At 34.9% G+C, this 17,445-nt stretch overlaps 1 protein-coding gene across 1 annotated transcript; it reads left to right on the forward strand.

Annotated features, from left to right (window-relative positions):
- The first annotated feature begins 3,312 nt into the window (after positions 1-3,312).
- LOC123922058 lies at positions 3,313-16,824 on the forward strand. The gene is made up of 24 exons (XM_045974802.1): positions 3,313-4,974; positions 5,538-5,626; positions 6,153-6,301; positions 7,349-7,425; positions 7,653-7,772; positions 7,882-7,984; positions 8,219-8,256; positions 8,341-8,439; positions 8,606-8,692; positions 8,958-9,095; positions 10,454-10,638; positions 10,968-11,116; positions 12,866-12,942; positions 13,135-13,254; positions 13,359-13,461; positions 13,711-13,748; positions 13,887-13,985; positions 14,214-14,300; positions 14,418-14,561; positions 14,663-14,734; positions 14,824-14,939; positions 15,709-15,822; positions 16,204-16,249; positions 16,380-16,824. The coding sequence occupies exons 1-24, from the start codon at positions 3,313-3,315 to the stop codon at positions 16,461-16,463; spliced, it is 3,996 nt and encodes a 1,331-aa protein (XP_045830758.1). The 3' UTR covers positions 16,464-16,824.
- The last annotated feature ends 621 nt before the right edge of the window (positions 16,825-17,445 follow it).

The raw sequence follows: 17,445 nt of genomic DNA on the forward strand, positions 1-17,445 counted from the left end.
ATCAATCACCAATATCATGGTGTTCAAAGAAGGAACCTGTAGTAGCCTTATCCTCATGTGAAGCTGAATATATAGCAGCATCACTCAGCACTGTCAAGCTATTTGGTTGAAAAACCTAATTGAAGAAATCAGTCAAGACAGGTGTGAGATAGTGACTTTGAAGATTGATAATGTGTCTACTATCAATCTTGCAAAGAACCCTATTGCTCATGGAAGAAGCAAGCATATAGAGCTAAGGTTCCATTACTTAAGAGAGCAGGTAAGCAATGGTAACTTGGCCCTAATGCACTGCAGAAGAGAAGAGCAAGTTGCAGACTTGTTAACCAAGGCTGTAACAACACAGGTATTTGAAAAATTGAGAAGTGAAATGGGAATTGAGACAGTGGACAACATGAATTAAGGGGGTGTGTTGAATCTAAGAAGATTCTAGATGGTTAATTCATATTGTGAATAAGCTGACTTGGTGTGCAAGCTAGCAAAAGTGGAAGTGTAACTAATTGCTTGTTAAGCAAGTCAGTTAGTGTGTTAGTGAAGTTTGTTATTAGAATTTGTTAGAGTCGGTTAGATTTGATTTGCCTAGGTTGTTAGAGTGTATTAGAGTCAGTTAGGAAGTTGTTAGTTGGTTAGGGCCTAAGAGAATCATCAACCATTGTGATGATCTAGTATAAATAATTGGCTCATGATTAGTGATTGTATCCAACTACTTTTCCCCATTGTGGATGAATAAAACTGATTCTATTTTTCCCTAATCATCTTCTTCTTTCTCTGTTAAACAAGTGTTTTTCATTCCTTCCATCCATTCACCATTGTTGCAGCAACAAGGATAGTAGATCCTGCAGAAACTGTGCTCATTGGCGTGGCCAGAGTGCAGTGCAGCGCGCGCGTGTATCCTTGCTTGCTTGCTAGGCCTGTGCAGGCCAAAGTGATCGAAGCCTAGCTTCAGCTGCGCCAACATCCAACATCTGGCATCAAGAGTCTGGTTCGTGCTTTAACCATGGCAACCTTTAACAATGGTCAATTCCCTGCGAATCTTCCAGTTTTGGATGGAAAGAATTATGATAATTGGAGCAAACAGATGAAAGTTTTGTTCAATTATCAAGATGTGATGGATCAAGTGATTAATGGTGTGGAATCACTCTCAGAAGGTGCAACAGAGGTTCAAAGAACTCAACACAAAGAATTGAAGAAGAAAGACTACAAGGCATTGTTCATAATTCATCAAAGTGTAAGCCCTGATATCTTTGAAAAGGTTGGAGATTGTGAATCAGCTAAGCAAGCTTGGGATATCTTGGCTACAGCTTATGCTGGAGATCAGAAGGTGAAGAAAGTGAAGCTACAAACCCTATGAAGCAAGTTTGCACAGCTACAAATGGAAGAAAAAGAAACTGTAAGTGAATTCTTTACAAAGATTGCAAAATTAGTTAATGAAATGAAAGCATGTGGTGAAATTGTGTCTGGTACAATGAGAGTTGAAAAGATACTGAGATCTTTAACTCCTAAGTTTGACTATGTGGTAGCTGCAATAGAAGAGTCTAAAGATCTTGACACTATCAAGGTTGAGGAACTGCAAGGGTCTTTAGAAGCACATGAGCAAAGGATGAATCAGAGAAATTCTGATAAAGTGAGGTAGCATTACAAGTACAGCAGGGTAACAAGAATAAGAAAGGAAAGGGAAAATGGCAAGGCAATAAGGGAAAAGATAGTTATCAGAATGGAAATGGAAAAGAGAATCAAGATACCAAAGGAGGTGGAAATCAGAAGAAACAGTTCAATGGTGGTAGAGGTGGTTACAATGGAGGTGGAAGAGGTGGAAGAGGTGGAAGAGGCAAGTTTGATAAGAAACACATTCAATGCTATAATTGCCAAAATTATGGTCATTTTGCAGATGAATGTAGATTCAGAGAGGAATCAAGTGATGCTGAAGCCAAAATTGCTAGAAATGATGATGATGATGAAGGCTCAGTTATGCTTCTTGTAACTACAAAAGATGAAAGTGACCTTCAAGAAAAGTGGTATCTTGATACTGGATGTACAACACACATGACAGGGAGGAAAGATTGGTTCACAAGCCTAAAAGCTACTCAGAATCACAATGTCAAGTTTGCAGACAATAGCAGTCTTGCAGTACAAGCTATTGGTGATGTAACAATCAAAAGAAAGGATGGCAAGTGTTCAGTGATTTCTGGTGTATTGTACATACCAGGTATGAAATGTAATCTACTCAGTATAGGCCAATTGCTAGAGAAAGATTACAGAATTGTAATGGAGAATAGGTTGCTGAAAGTGTACAACACTAAAGGCAACTTGATGTTAAAAACTGAAATGTCAAAGAACAGGACATTCAAGATTGGGCTCAATGTTCTGAATCACAAGTGCTTGATGACTGCATCAAGCAGAGAAGAATGAAGATGGCACTATAGAATGGGGCACTTGAATTTCAAGGACCTCAGCTTACTGCAAAAATCAAAGATGGTGACAGGCTTACAAAGCCTGCAAGTGCCTGAAGAGATTTGTGAAGAGTGTGTGCAGTCAAAGCAGCACAGAGGAAGCTTCAGTAAGCATGCAGCAAGTAAAACCAATGGTGTACTTGAAGTGGTGTATTCAGATGTATGTGGTCCAATGCAAGTAAATTCAATTGGAGGTAACAGGTACTTTGTAAGTTTCATAGATGACTTTAGCAGAAAACTATGGACTTACTTGATAAGCAAGAAAAATGATGTGTTTGAAATTTTTAAGAAATTTAAAGCTACAGTTGAAAGACAAAGTGGTAAGAGGCTCAAAACCCTAAGAACAGATGGGGGTGGAGAGTATGTATCACATGAATTTGCAAAATTCTGTGACAATGAAGGCATTGTGCATGACATAGTCCCACCATATACTCCACAGCAAAATGGGACTGCTGAAAGAAAAAATAGAACAATAATGGATATGGTGAGGTGTATGTTGAAGGGAAAGCATTTACCTAAGGAGTTATGGGGTGAAGCAGTTTCTACTGCTACTTATACATTGAACAGGTGCCCTACAAAGAGATTGAAGGGTATCACACCAGAAGAATGTTGGTCAGGACACAAGCCAAATGTGAATCATATGAGAGTGTTTGGTTCACTAGTTTTCAAACACACACCAGATCAATTGAGGAAGAAGTTGGATGATAAGTCAACAATGATGATATTGGTTGGTTATCACTCAACTGGAGGTTACAAACTCTATGATCCAATCAACAACAATGTGGTGATCAGTAGAGATGTAATAATTGATGAACTCAAGGAATGGGACTGAAACACTAATGACAGAAAGAAGTCAACTAGTGTGATGATTGAAGAAGTTAGTGAAGAACAAGTAAATCAGCCAGTGCCTGAGGTGAGAAGATCAAATAGGCCTAGAGTTCTACCAGCAAGATTACAAGAGTGTGAAATGAACTCAGATGGTCAAGTGAACAATGATGGTGAGTTGATCCATTTAGCATTCATGGCTGAATCTGAACCAATTGATGTGCATAGTGCTCTACAAAGTGAAAAGTGGAGAGGTGCTATGAAAGAAGAATTGGATTCAATTGAAAGCAATCAAACATGGGAGCTGGTGGATCTTCCACTAAGAAAGAAAGCAATAGATGTGAAGTGGGTTTACAAGCTGAAAGTGAACTCAAAGGGTGAGATAACCAGATACAAAGCAAGGCTAGTGGAAAAGGGATTTCTTCAGAAAGAAGGTATTGACTATGATGAAGTGTTTGCACCTTTTACTAGAATGGAAACAATTAGGTTAGTAACTGCTCTTGCTAACCTAAATGATTGGCCAATGTATCAAATGGATGTGAAGTCAGCTTTTCTGAATGGTCCTATAGAAGAGGAAGTATATGTTGCCCAGCCACCTGGTTTTGAAGTGAAAGGTCAAGAGCTTAAAGTGTATAAGCTTAAGAAGGCACTCTATGGTCTGAAACAAGCTCCAAGAGCCTGGAACAAAAGGATTGACAAATTCTTAAATGAAATAGGGTTTAAGAAATGTGTCACAGAACATGGAGTGTATGTCAAGAAAGATGCTGCAAAGGGAGTCATTATAATTTGCCTATATGTAGATGATTTGCTCATCACAGGGAGCAATGAATCTTATATTAGTGAATTCAAGGGTGACTTGAAGGAAGAGTTTGAAATGACAGATTTAGGCCTCATGACATATTTTCTAGGCATTGAGTTTCTAAGGAATGAGCAAGGAATCTTAATGCACCAGACTAGATATGCATCAGAGATTTTGAAAAAATTTGAGATGGACAAATGCAATGTTGCATTGTCACCTGCAGAGCCAAAGTCACAGCTAACAAAGTGTGCAGAAGAAGAGGATGTAGACCCTACATTCTATAGAAAGATGATTGGTTCTCTGAGGTATTTGTGCAATACAAGGCCAGACTTGGCTTACAGTGTAGGAATTGCTAGCAGGTTCATGGAAAGGCCTAAAAGTTCACACTTGATTGCAGTGAAAAGGATACTTAGATATGTGAAAGGGACCATAAACTATGGTATTATGTTCCCTGCAAGTGATAGAGGCAAAGAATGCAAGCTGATAGGCTACACAGATTCAAATTGGTGTGGTGATCATGAAGATAGAAAATCAACAGCTGGCTATATGTTTTTCTATGGTGGATCACCAATATCATGGTGTTCAAAGAAGGAACCTGTAGTAGCCTTATCCTCATGTGAAGCTGAATATATAGCAGCATCACTCGGCACTTGTCAAGCTATTTGGTTGAAAAACCTAATTGAAGAAATCAGTCAAGACAGGTGTGAGATAGTGACTTTGAAGATTGATAATGTGTCTGCTATCAATCTTGCAAAGAACCCTATTGCTCATGGAAGAAGCAAGCATATAGAGCTAAGGTTCCATTACTTAAGAGAGCAGGTAAGCAATGGTAACTTGGCCCTAATGCACTGCAGAAGAGAAGAGCAAGTTGCAGACTTGTTAACCAAGGCTGTAACAACACAGGTATTTGAAAAATTGAGAAGTGAAATGGGAATTGAGACAGTGGACAACATGAATTAAGGGGGTGTGTTGAATCTAAGAAGACTCTAGATGGTTAATTCATATTGTGAATAAGCTGACTTGGTGTGCAAGCAAGCAAAAGTGGAAGTGTAACTAATTGCTTGTTAAGCAAGTCAGTTAGTGTGTTAGTGAAGTTTGTTATTAGAATTTGTTAGAGTCGGTTAGATTTGATTTGCCTAGGTTGTTAGAGTGTATTAGAGTCAGTTAGGAAGTTGTTAGTTGGTTAGGGCCTAAGAGAATCATCAACCATTGTGATGATCTAGTATAAATAATTGGCTCATGATTAGTGATTGTATCCAACTACTTTTCCCCATTGTGGATGAATAAAACTGATTCTATTTTTCCCTAATCATCTTCTTCTTTCTCTGTTAAACAAGTGCTTTTCATTCCTTCCATCCATTCACCATTGTTGCAGCAACAAGGATAGTAGATCCTGCAGAAACTGTGCTCATTGGCGTGGCCAGAGTGCAGTGCAGCGCGCGCGTGTATCCTTGCTTGCTTGCTAGGCCTGTGCAGGCCAAAGTGATCGAAGCCTAGCTTCAGCTGCGTCAACATCCAACATTGAAGGGCCTCTTCCTTTTCAACTTGAAACAGGGTCAGCATTAATCTTAACCATTCCATTTTCTATTTCTTTTCTTTTTATGATTTTAGCATATTGAAGTAAATTCCATTACCCGATACGAGTTTCTCAATAAGCTATCTTTCCTCTTAACCTACTTGTTAAGAGTACCACACCGGTTGCGAGATGACATAAATAAGTAGAGTCAATCCTCATCTTACAACTCGGTTTTGTAGGTTAAGTTAAGCCGAACTCCCGATTTTAAATGATATTAGAGCCTATCAAGTTTCTGATCGGACCACCCACTGTTTATATCCGTTCACCAAGCCCAATAGTGCTGAGCACGAGGGGGGGGTGTTAAGAGTCTCACATCGGTTGCTAAATGGTCTGAATATATGTTTATAAATGATTAGACAATCCTAATCTTACAAGCCGGTTTTATAGGTTTGAGTTAGGCCTAACACTTAATTCTAAGATTTACTTTACTAGTATTTCTTGTAGAAATACACAAGAAATAGAAATGGCTATGTGACAAGTAATGTAATTGTCTGACAATTAATAGGTACGTGGGATTGGGGGAAACAGATGATGACATGCAAGTATTCTACTATTTTGTCAAATCAGAGAATAATCCTAAGAAAGACCCTCTTATGCTTTGGTTAACTGGTGGTCCTGGTTGTTCTTCTTTTTCTGGCCTTGTCCATGAAATAGGTAATTTTTAAATGATAACTCTGTTTTTTTGTTTGTTTGTGAATCTTGTTGTGACAGTTTGTTAATGCATATTTGGATATGTGTATGTTATGAACCCGATTTCATGCAGTCATTGACAGGGACGGATCCAGAAACTAACCAAACGGGGGGGCTGACAATTTTTTTTAATAAATATTACATAAAATTTAATTGTAATTTATATAAATAGGGATCAAATTATACCGATATAAAACTATTTTACATTGATTTATTTATCAAAATTAATTTACACTATGATTATACATAGAAATTATAGTCTATTAATAATAATTATGTATAAAATAACAACTTTAAATATATAGTATATACAACATTAGGGGTGGGAGGGAGGGGCCAAAGCCCACCCTTGCCACCCCTAGAATCCGTCCCTGGTCATTGACTGCACGCATTCATTCAATCCGGAGATTCATGATCGTCCAATTAAGAACGGTCAAATTTTGATTTTCTTTAAAAACTAAATTGCTGAGCTTGAGATTTGGACCTCGATCTTGATCGGACAATGATGGATCTCTTAACAGTGTGAACGCGTGCAGTCAGTTAAGGCATGGGTTCTGGCCTTCTAGGTTTATATATCACACACATGGTTTTGCCATTCACAAATTCCTCTCTAATGTTCTTATTGTAAGAACATGTTTGGATTGCTTTATTTCTGTTTATCTACTAACATAAATACTTGTAACACTGTTTGAGAGGGATAATAGAAACAACTTATGACATGTAGGAATAATCAGCAGATAGTAATTACATTAATAATGAGAAAATGAGTTACATCCAGGAAGTACATAAGGCTTATACAGACAGTTAAAAAAACAGCTTACTAGTATAACTAACTTTTACATCTAGATTTTGCATCATGCCGAATCACTTTGCAGTGAAATGTGACATCAGTTTTGTACTTTGGCTATTTTCTTGTGTTTGGTTTAGATTATCAGTAGAATTGATCCTGCTGAAATGGATCCACTGAAAAGCATTCATAGAGTAACTTTGTCATCAATTGGATGTTAATAGGTCCATATAAATTTGAAATCAAGGAGTACGACGGGAGTCTGCCTAGTTTGGTCTCGAGGCCACAGTCATGGACAAAGGTTTTAGTTAAAAGCACCTCAATAATTCAATACTGATTTCCCTTACTGAAGTTAATTCAAAATTTTTAAAAAGAACTTTATATTAGTCATGTAATTATAATTATGTATATAACTTGTGTTGAGATAACTCTACAAATCAAAATATTGGTTCTTTTTTTTGTTTATTTTCGTCGTTTCATTATTGGATGGTAATTTATTAATATTAATGTTAATGATCTCTTGGTCAGCTATGCAGCATTATTTTTGTAGATTTGCCACTTGGAACCGGTTTTTCATATGCGAAAAATCTCACTGCTAACCGAAGTGACTGGAAATTAGTTCACCATACTCATCAATTTCTTAGGAAGGTAACATTTCCGTCTATCCAATTTCTCGAATAAAGACCATAGTTGGCCTCCATCGGGACAAAATTAAAATTAAGTTTGTGGTTGTAACAATTATTACCTGTATTTGTAGTGGCTGATTGATCACACTGAATTTCTTTCAAATGAATTCTACATTGGAGCTGATTCATACTCTGGCATTCCTGTCCCCGTTATTGTTCAAGAAATTTCAAATGGTTAGAAATTCTAAACGGCTCAATTTTTAAGATGAATTAGTCATTTAAATAATGGTAAATATGATTCCTAAAAGTTTCTTAATCACTTTAACTAGTCCTCTTACTCTAATATAAGCAAAGCAAAAAGTTTAGAATATTAAAGTTGACTGTTTGGATTACCACATTTCCTTTCTCTTAAGAACCGGAAAGTTAAGACAACGAAAGCCGACTGATATTTTTTTTGTTGATTAACAGGAAATGAAGAAGGTATCAAACCATCGATAAATCTCCAGGTTTCCAACCATAATCTCTTTCTGTTGCTTCTACTAGCACTTGTTATATGTACTATTAAGCTTAACTAGCATATACATTTTCAGGGATATCTGCTAGGGAACCCCGTAACAACACGAAGAGAAAAAAATTATCGAATCCCATATGCTCATGGAATGGGACTCATCTCTGATGAACTCTATGAGGTAATATTTTTATGAACTTAATGTGTATATATGATGGCCATTGATTTAGTTTTTTTTTAGGTATTAACTTACTTGTATTTTCTTATTGATTATAAGGATTATGTATTTGTACTTGAATTTAAAGAATGATGATATGTTTAATGGTTTACCGTTATCTATTGATCAGTCACTGCAGAAAAATTGTAAAGGAGAGTATATTGATGTAGATTCCAAAAATGACTATTGTTTAAGAGATCTCCAGTCCTTTGATGAGGCAAGTAAACTATCCCAATTTTATCTGTTGTAGCCTCTAATCGTTCAATTTTATCCTTTGTTTAAATTTAAACTACTTAATTTACAAATTTGTGAAGACTCTTAACTGTGGTAATTTTTGTTACTCTCTTGTTGTTCAAAGACTAAAATTAGAAAATGGTAGAAAGTTTGATCTTAGAAGACTCTTAACTGTAAATCATCACCCTTATGATAATGATAATCACTTCTGTTTGCGATATTGTTAAACCATTTCTACTTATCTTCAGAACCTTTCAAGAGTTTATGTGTACAACATTTTGGATCGCTTTTGTGAAGATGATTCGCTTCTACGGAGGAGATCATTGATTCAGGAGTTGAAGAAATCTTCTAGTTCTCATCTCACAGTGCCCGAATTAAGCTGCGAAGTAATTTTTTTATAACTTGTTTAGATTCAAAAACAATTTTTGTCCATAATATTTCAAATTTGATGTTCCCCATTTTCAATAATCTGATCGTAAGATCTATCTTAATCTTAATCAATAAGATGCAGATACACAAGAACTTACTCGAATCAGATGACATTTGCAACTGAAAGTAAGAAATTACTAATTGAATCACAAGTGTTCTTTTGTTCTCTTAAGAAGAGAAAATCTTTAATTTGGTCAAATATTTAGGTGGGTTTGATGAGATTGTGCAAATTATCGATTTTCGTAAATAATTTTGCAGGGTTCAGGACATATGGCTCCTGAGTATACTCCTGAGCAATGTTTTGCCATGTTCACTAAGTGGATATCAAATTTACCTTTGTAAATAAGCAGTTTACAATGGCATAGATTAAGTATGGTTATCAATGAGATGTTCATTTGTCGATGATTTTCTTTTTTAAAATTGTAAATATTTGAAAATTTGTAGACTAGGGAAGTATTTTAAATATAGATGTATTACAAATAATCATCTTTGCTAAATGTTTGATATATCCTGACTAAAAGAGGTGCCCACACATTTAGCGTTCAACCGCCGTAGTGATGACTAATATGCGTCGATGAACCTATGGGAACACACAAGGTGGATTCTCCTCTACCAACCATGATAAGAAATCTATTTCTAAATTAGAAGATCAAACTAATTAATTTAAGTTGTACACAATAAATCAATTTAAACCTTGGTTCCCACAACAAAAACACTAACCAATTAGTAATACTAAAATTGAAACTAAGGTTGAAATTTCAATTGAGTGTATTGCAATTTTATAAAATGATTTTCATCTATGTACTTTTAATAAAAAAAAAATTTGATTAAAAGAAAATTTATTTAAAAACATAGATCAATCTATTTTTACAAAATTCAAAGATTAAAATAGCAATTTCACACAAGATCAATTTTAACACAAGTGATTATATTGGTTTGCCCTTTCGTCCTCGTTTTGGCATACTCCAATTCTTAGACGGTGAAGAAATACGTCGAAGAATTGGAGTATGCCAAAAAGACGTCGGAAATTTTTTCCTCAAATTATTAACTACGTCCAAACACTGTGTTAGCGGGCTTAGCAACGTTGTAACATAAATATATAGATTATCATGTGTCTAGTTTTTTTTTTTTTTTTTTTTCAGCTCAGAAATCTAGTTTTCATTAATAATAATTAAAAATAAAAGATGCTTCTCGTTTTGATATACAACATTAAACAATGACTTGACTTTTTATATTTTATGGAACTAACGTGTTTCTCAACAACTCATCATGAACATGGAACATTTAAAGAAGAGTCAAGAAAAATTTGTTGTAGCTTGCAAAGATGAACATGATGGTTCCTCCTCCTTCTCATAGTTCACTCTACTATTGTTTTCAGATTCTACTTGCTCTTCTGCTTTTTAGTTTGCAGATGTTAACTCACCAGCTTGAAGCTTCTAGCTCAAAGGTAGAAGTGCTTCCTGGTTTTGAAGGGCCTCTTCCTTTTCAACTTGAAACAGGGTCAGCAATCTTAACCTTTTCTATTTTAGGATATTTCCTCTCCCTCAAAATATTGACTTATTTAGTTTGCTTATGAATAAGTGGGAGTACCAGTTCGAACTGACAAAAATGTCAAAATTGTTAGGTCAGACATCATGACCGGGGTTCGAACCCCAACTCCCTCACTTGTGTGTGTGAATTTATAATGGCTTTGCCATTTCTTCTATCTATAAAAAAAAATAGGAGTACCAGGGTTCGAACTAGCTGGTGAATTTATAATGGCTTTGCCATTTCTTCTCCCTCCGCCACTAACTGTGTGATAAGTAATGTAGTTGTGTTACAATTGATAGGTATGTGGGATTGGGGGAAACAGATGATGACATGCAAGTGTTTTATTATTTTATCAAATCAGAGAATGATCCTAAGAAAGATCCTCTTATGCTTTGGTTAACTGGTGGTCCTGGTTGTTCTTCTTTTTCTGGCCTAGTCTTTCAAATAGGTAACTTTCAAATGTTAACTCTGTTTATTGTGAATATTTTGTTGCAGTTTATTGATAATGCATAACTAGATATGTACATACATCACACACAAGTGTGATTATCATTTTTATTGTAATTCCTTTATGAATTATGAATATGAAAAATGAAATCAATAATATACTTATTATGATAGGTCTATTTGTTACTGTTAAGAGGATTAATTAGTCAGTTAGTTAGGAAATTTGTTAATGTGTTGGCTGGTGGGTGAGTTAGAGAGATAGTTACTTAGGAGAAAAAAAAGGACGTTGCCTATAAACTATGAAAACACTAACATAGACACAGACACGATACTGACATTAGTAATAATTTTAAAAAATGGAATTGATCAAGTATAGTAACATGTGTCTGTGTTGGACATTGGCACATGACAGACACCAAACAAGCATTCAATCTAAGGTGTCATTGCTACATAGTTAAAGATAGCATTATCTTGTCATTCGAATAGACTTAGGCCCTTTTAAGCAATTGTGAAAGTTTGGTTGTTAAGAAGTATTTGGTGTGGCCATATGGTCGAAATCATCGTTATCAATTGTCAGTATCGTATGATACATGCAAATTGTATCTCGCTTCGATACAAAATTGAACTGAATTGTGAGAGTTTTTAGCCTTCTTGGGACTTAGGCACCCCATAAGACCCGTCTCCCTATCATAGGTAGCACAGCCCCAGAGAACCAACGTCGCAGTGGCTAGCACTTTACGACACTTCACTCACCTTTCCGATCAACCTCTTCATAGATAACCCTTTCTAAGCCACCAGCTCACCAACATATATGTGTTTTTCATAACAATCTTCTCTGATACTAATTGATAAGTATCCAAGGACTAAGGAAATCCTCCTACAAAACCTTATTACAAGGAGGAAGAATCAAACCACTAAAATACTCCACCGAGCATCCCATACTAATTGATACGAGTCTTAGGCACCACCTCTGAAACCCGATAGATACTCCAAAATGGTCAAAGTGTATGTATATGACATTTATCTGACACTGGTACGTGTCCGATCAAGTATCTCCGTATTGTATCAAAAGTATTTCGGCATCATAGGGCACCACATAATACCAAAGTCCTTACCATAGCAGCGCCATACATCCTGGAAGCTAATAACAGAACATATATCTTCACTCAAGCCTGTCCCTATCACAATCTAAAGATATATTACTAAATTTTGTGTTAACTTTTATATTTGTAACTTTTATAGTTTAGGTAACTTTTCAAGTTTTATTATATGAAATTTTTACAAATTATCATTAAAATTGATCCACTAAAAGTTATCCACAGAAATGTATTCATAGAGTGACATTGTGATAGAAATACTAATGCAGAAGTGGGCTTGGAAGAGTTTGGGCCTAAGCCAAGAGTGTGGAAATTCTATGCTAGGAAAAAGACAAAAGTAAAGAATAATAACGTGGCTAAGAAGTTGGTTATATAAGGGGTGTCAATGATTGAATAGAATCATCTTGGAATTCAGTATTTGATGTGGGGTCACTAGTGATAGTGATAGGAAGCAAGCTGTGCGCTGCTTAGGACTGCTAGTCTGTACTAGTAGTTTGTTATTTTCTTTCCTGCAAATTCCTTGTACTTGAACTTTCTATTCCATATTAATATAAATAAATATTCCTTTCTCAACTTATTTCATCTTTAAAGTTCTGTCACTTACCTGATTGCATATTAGATCCATCACATTGTTATCAATTGGATGTTAATAGGTCCTGTTGAATTCGAAATCAAGGAATACAATGGCAGCGTGCCTAGTTTGGTCTTGAGGCCACAATCATGGACAAAGGTGTTGAGAGAACTTCAATAATCCAACATTGATTTTGTTTAATGAAGTTAATCCAAAATGTGTAATATTTATAAAATTTGTGTTGAGATAACGCGACAAATCCAAATATCCATTCTTTGTATATGTTTCTTTTCATCATTTCGTTATTGGAGGGTGATTTACTGACAGTAATGTTAATGATCTTTTGGTCAGCTATGCAGCATTATTTTTGTAGATTTACCACTTGGAACTGGTTTCTCATATGCGAAAAATCTCACTGCTCACCGAAGCGACTGGAAATTAGTTCACCATACTCATCAATTTCTTAGGAAGGTAATCTTCCTGTTTGTCAGCTTTTCTCGAAAAAGACCATAGTCGGGCTCCATCATGACAAAATTAAAATTAAGTTTGTGGCTGTAACACTTATGTATTTGTAGTGGCTGATTGATCACCCTGAATTTCTTTCAAATGAATTCTACTTTGGTGCTGATTCATACTCCGGCATTCCTGTACCGGCCATTGTTCAAGAAATTTCAAATGGTTAGAAATTCTAAATGGCTCAATTTTTAAAGATGAATTAGTCATTTTAAGTTATGGTAATTAAGATGAACTAGTCCTCTTACTGTAATTCATTGTTTATTTGCATTCACCTTTGAATATAAGAAAAACAAAAAGTTTAGCATGTTAAAGCTGACTGTTCGGATTACCACAGTTCCTTTCTCTTAAGAACTGGAAAGTTAAAACAAAGAATAAAGCTACTAATATTTTTTTCATTTCATTGATTAACAGGAAATGAAGAAGGTCTTCAACCATCGATAAATCTTCAGGTTACCAACCATAATTTCTTTTTGTGGCTTCTACTAGCGGGGAAAATATAATCTGTAGAGGGATTTTTTAAACCCTAAACACCTTTATTACTATAGCACTTGTTATGTGCACTATGAAATTGGCGTATACATTATCAGGGATATCTGCTAGGGAACCCGATAACAACACGAAGAGAAAAAAATGATCAAATCCCATATGCTCATGGAATGGGACTCATCTCTGATGAACTCTATAAGGTAATATTTTTATGAACTTAATTTATATATATTGTTAATGTAAATACATCGAATCATATCATATCTCACCATGTAGATATCTATGAATATATTTTGGGAGACTAATATAACAAGGTGACAGATTTGATTAGGTGCATGTATAAGAACATCTTACAATGTCATTACATATAAATTAATCGAACTACATAGATTGTATTTTCTTAACGGTCTATCGTTATCTGTTGACAGTCACTGCAGAAAAATTGTAAAGAAGAATATATTGATGTAGATTCCAGAAATGAGTTGTGTTTAAGAGATCTCGAGTACTTTGATGAGGCATGTAAACCATCCCAAATTTGTCTGTTGTAGCTACAGGAAGTATTTGTACGCATGCTATTTATGATAATGATAATCCCTTCTGTTTGTGATCATATTGTTACTTCTTATCTTCAGTGCCTTTCAGGAATTAATCACTTCTACATTTTGGATAGTTATTGTGAAAGTGATTCGCCACTCTGGAGGAGATCATTGACTCATGAGTTGAAGAAATCTTCTAGTTCTCATCTCACAGACACAGTGCCCGAATTAAGTTGCCGAGTAATTTTTTTCATAACATGTCTTGATTCATGCAATCACACATCGTTTTTTTTACTATAATGTTTTAAATTTGACGTTTCCAATTTTCATAATTAATGTAGATTTATAGTTCTTACCTCGGTCGTAAGTGGATTAACAATGAGCGTGTTCGGAAGGCACTGCATATTCGAGAGGTTTGATATGATAAACCTATAAAACTCATTATATATTGTGATTTTCTAATGATGTATCATCTTAATGTACATAGCTTTGAGCTCTGCAGGGAACCATAGGGAAATGGGTACGTTGTTACAAGACTGATTTTGAGTATGAGATCTCTGATAGCGTTGAGTTTCATGCAAATCTAAGCAAAAAAGGATATCGCTCTTTGATATACAGGTGAATATTTCTCTCTTTGATGTAGTGTTTATTTCATTTAAGAAATTATGTTGAATGGCGCGAGACGAAAACAAACGAACATATCTCATCTGTTGCTTTACCACCTGTTCTCTGTGCTTCCACCAAATACTCTGACTTTGTATTTTTTCCAACTTTTTGATTGGTCAACTACTTAATCATATTTTTAACAAGTCGTTCCAAATAGCATTGTTCTTCATTTAAAACGCATAATTGAGTTCCTGCGAGCATAGCTCACTTGGTAGGTAGGAACATTGCATGTAATATACAGGGATGGATGTTCGAAACCTGATACCCTAGGCTACTTGACAAAAAAAACATGATTGCCATGATATATGTAGTCTTTTCCTTGGATTTAGCTCCTTAAAAGATGAAGTATGAAATCTTAATTGTCAATAAGAATATCAATATTTCGATACATTCGTGGCTATCAGTAGTATCTTCTGATACATGTGAGTCATATCTCGATTTGATAAAGAACTAAATCCAATTGGTACATATCTCTAGTGTATATATATTTTAAACATGAATGGTTAGTAGATGATATATTAGGTTATAATTTTTCACATTTCAAAAGTAAGGCATTCAATTCACGACTTATTATGCATGAGCTGCTCATATCACCAATCAATTTTTTTTTCCGTCAAGTGGATTGACCAATTTAAAAGAGGGAGATTTGTTTTTCTACTTGCTTTCTTGGTGCCATTAAGACTAGCTGATTTATTTTATGGCCATCATTTGTTGTTGGCAGTGGAGATCATGACATACTTGTTCCTTTCATGTCTACTCAAGCTTGGATAAGGGCTCTAAACTACTCCATTGTTGATGATTGGAGGCCATGGTTTGCAAATGGCCAAGTGGGAGGGTAAGCATCAAACTTCATATCAATTTTTTAGAAATCGGATATTGAACTTCCCGGTTGAACCAGGAATGGCTAATTCGTCAGTTGGCTTTAATTTGGTTGTATCAGTCATATTGAATCATATTGAACCACAATCAAACTAGGTTTGAACATGTGTAACAGCTGTTAGTTCAACCAATTTTTATGTTTCATAATCCTTTATACTTTCTTATTTATTTGTCATACCGTCCAACCATGGTTATTGAACTAATTGAATCATGACTCAGAAGCTTCACTGGTTCAATCTTTGGTTCAATTTTTAAAATATTGCTATATTATCAAGTTTCCGAGGGTGCCTAATTCATCTGATCATATATTTTAATCTTAATCAATACTTTCATGCAGATACACAAGGACTTACTCAAATCGAATGACATTTGCAACTGTGAAGGTAAGAAATTACTAATTAAATCACAAGTGCTCTTTTAAGAAAAAAAAATACTCAATTTGGTGAAATATTTAAGCTTCTTTGATGAGATTGTGCATATTCATTATTCAATTTTCGATAAATAATTTTGCAGGGTTCAGGACATATGGCTCCTGAGTACACTCCCGAGCAATGTTTTTCCCTGTTCACTAAGTGGATTTCTAATTTGCCTTTGTAAATCAGTATGTGATTCATTATTTTCAATGATTTTCTTTATTAAAATTGTCAATATTTGAAAAATTGTGGACTAAGGTAGTATTGCAAATATATATATATATATATATATATATATATATATATATATATTCCTTTGTTGAAGTATGTACAAATGGTTTGGTTGAGTATTTTCTAAGAATTGACTTAGTGAAATCGAGTACTTCATATATGCGAAAAAGAAATGACCCATCTGGTTTAGGATTAATCGCGGATAATGAATTGGATCGGATCAATATCAATCCATTTTTTTCTATTCATTCCAAGGCAAAAATTCAACAATCAATTAGCCAAAATCACGGAACTATTCGTATGTTGTTGAATAGAAATAATATTTGATATATCCCGACTAGAAGCGGCATACTCATTTAATGTTCGACGACGTCTCAGATAGGATTGTTTCCAATAGAAAACCTATGGAAAAAAAAGTTTGATACATCCTTCATAGTCTTATAGGGATCCCATGAAAAACCCATCTAACTAAAATAAGACTGATGAATCCTCATCATGACATGTTATCTGAGCATTCTGAGATATATCCTCCGTAGTATTAACAGGGATCTCATGAAAATACTCATCTAGCTAAAATAAGACCAAACTTCCTTAATTGTCACAAACAAACAGAAAGGTAAAATGCACAACAAAGCCAAGATTTCATCATCTCTTGGCTGGAACAAATGAAGATTCTGCTTACTGTGTCACCAATCAACATGATGTTAATAATATGATATAGTTTAGTCATGATGTTAATGATGCACTCAACTTAGTTTATGGTGCATCTTTCACTACTTGTCTCATTCAATAATCAAGGGAGCTCATTCTTTTATCTCATGTTAACACCAAGCTTCTTCTATGATCATAATATGCTTAAAGATTTTGAATTAAAATATAATGTGCAACTCTTTTATGATTGTTTTTGAATTAAGATAATTTTTCAAACAGTCAAT

This window comes from Trifolium pratense, linkage group LG4 (genome assembly GCF_020283565.1).
Source record: "Trifolium pratense cultivar HEN17-A07 linkage group LG4, ARS_RC_1.1, whole genome shotgun sequence".
Taxonomy (NCBI): Eukaryota; Viridiplantae; Streptophyta; class Magnoliopsida; order Fabales; family Fabaceae; genus Trifolium; species Trifolium pratense.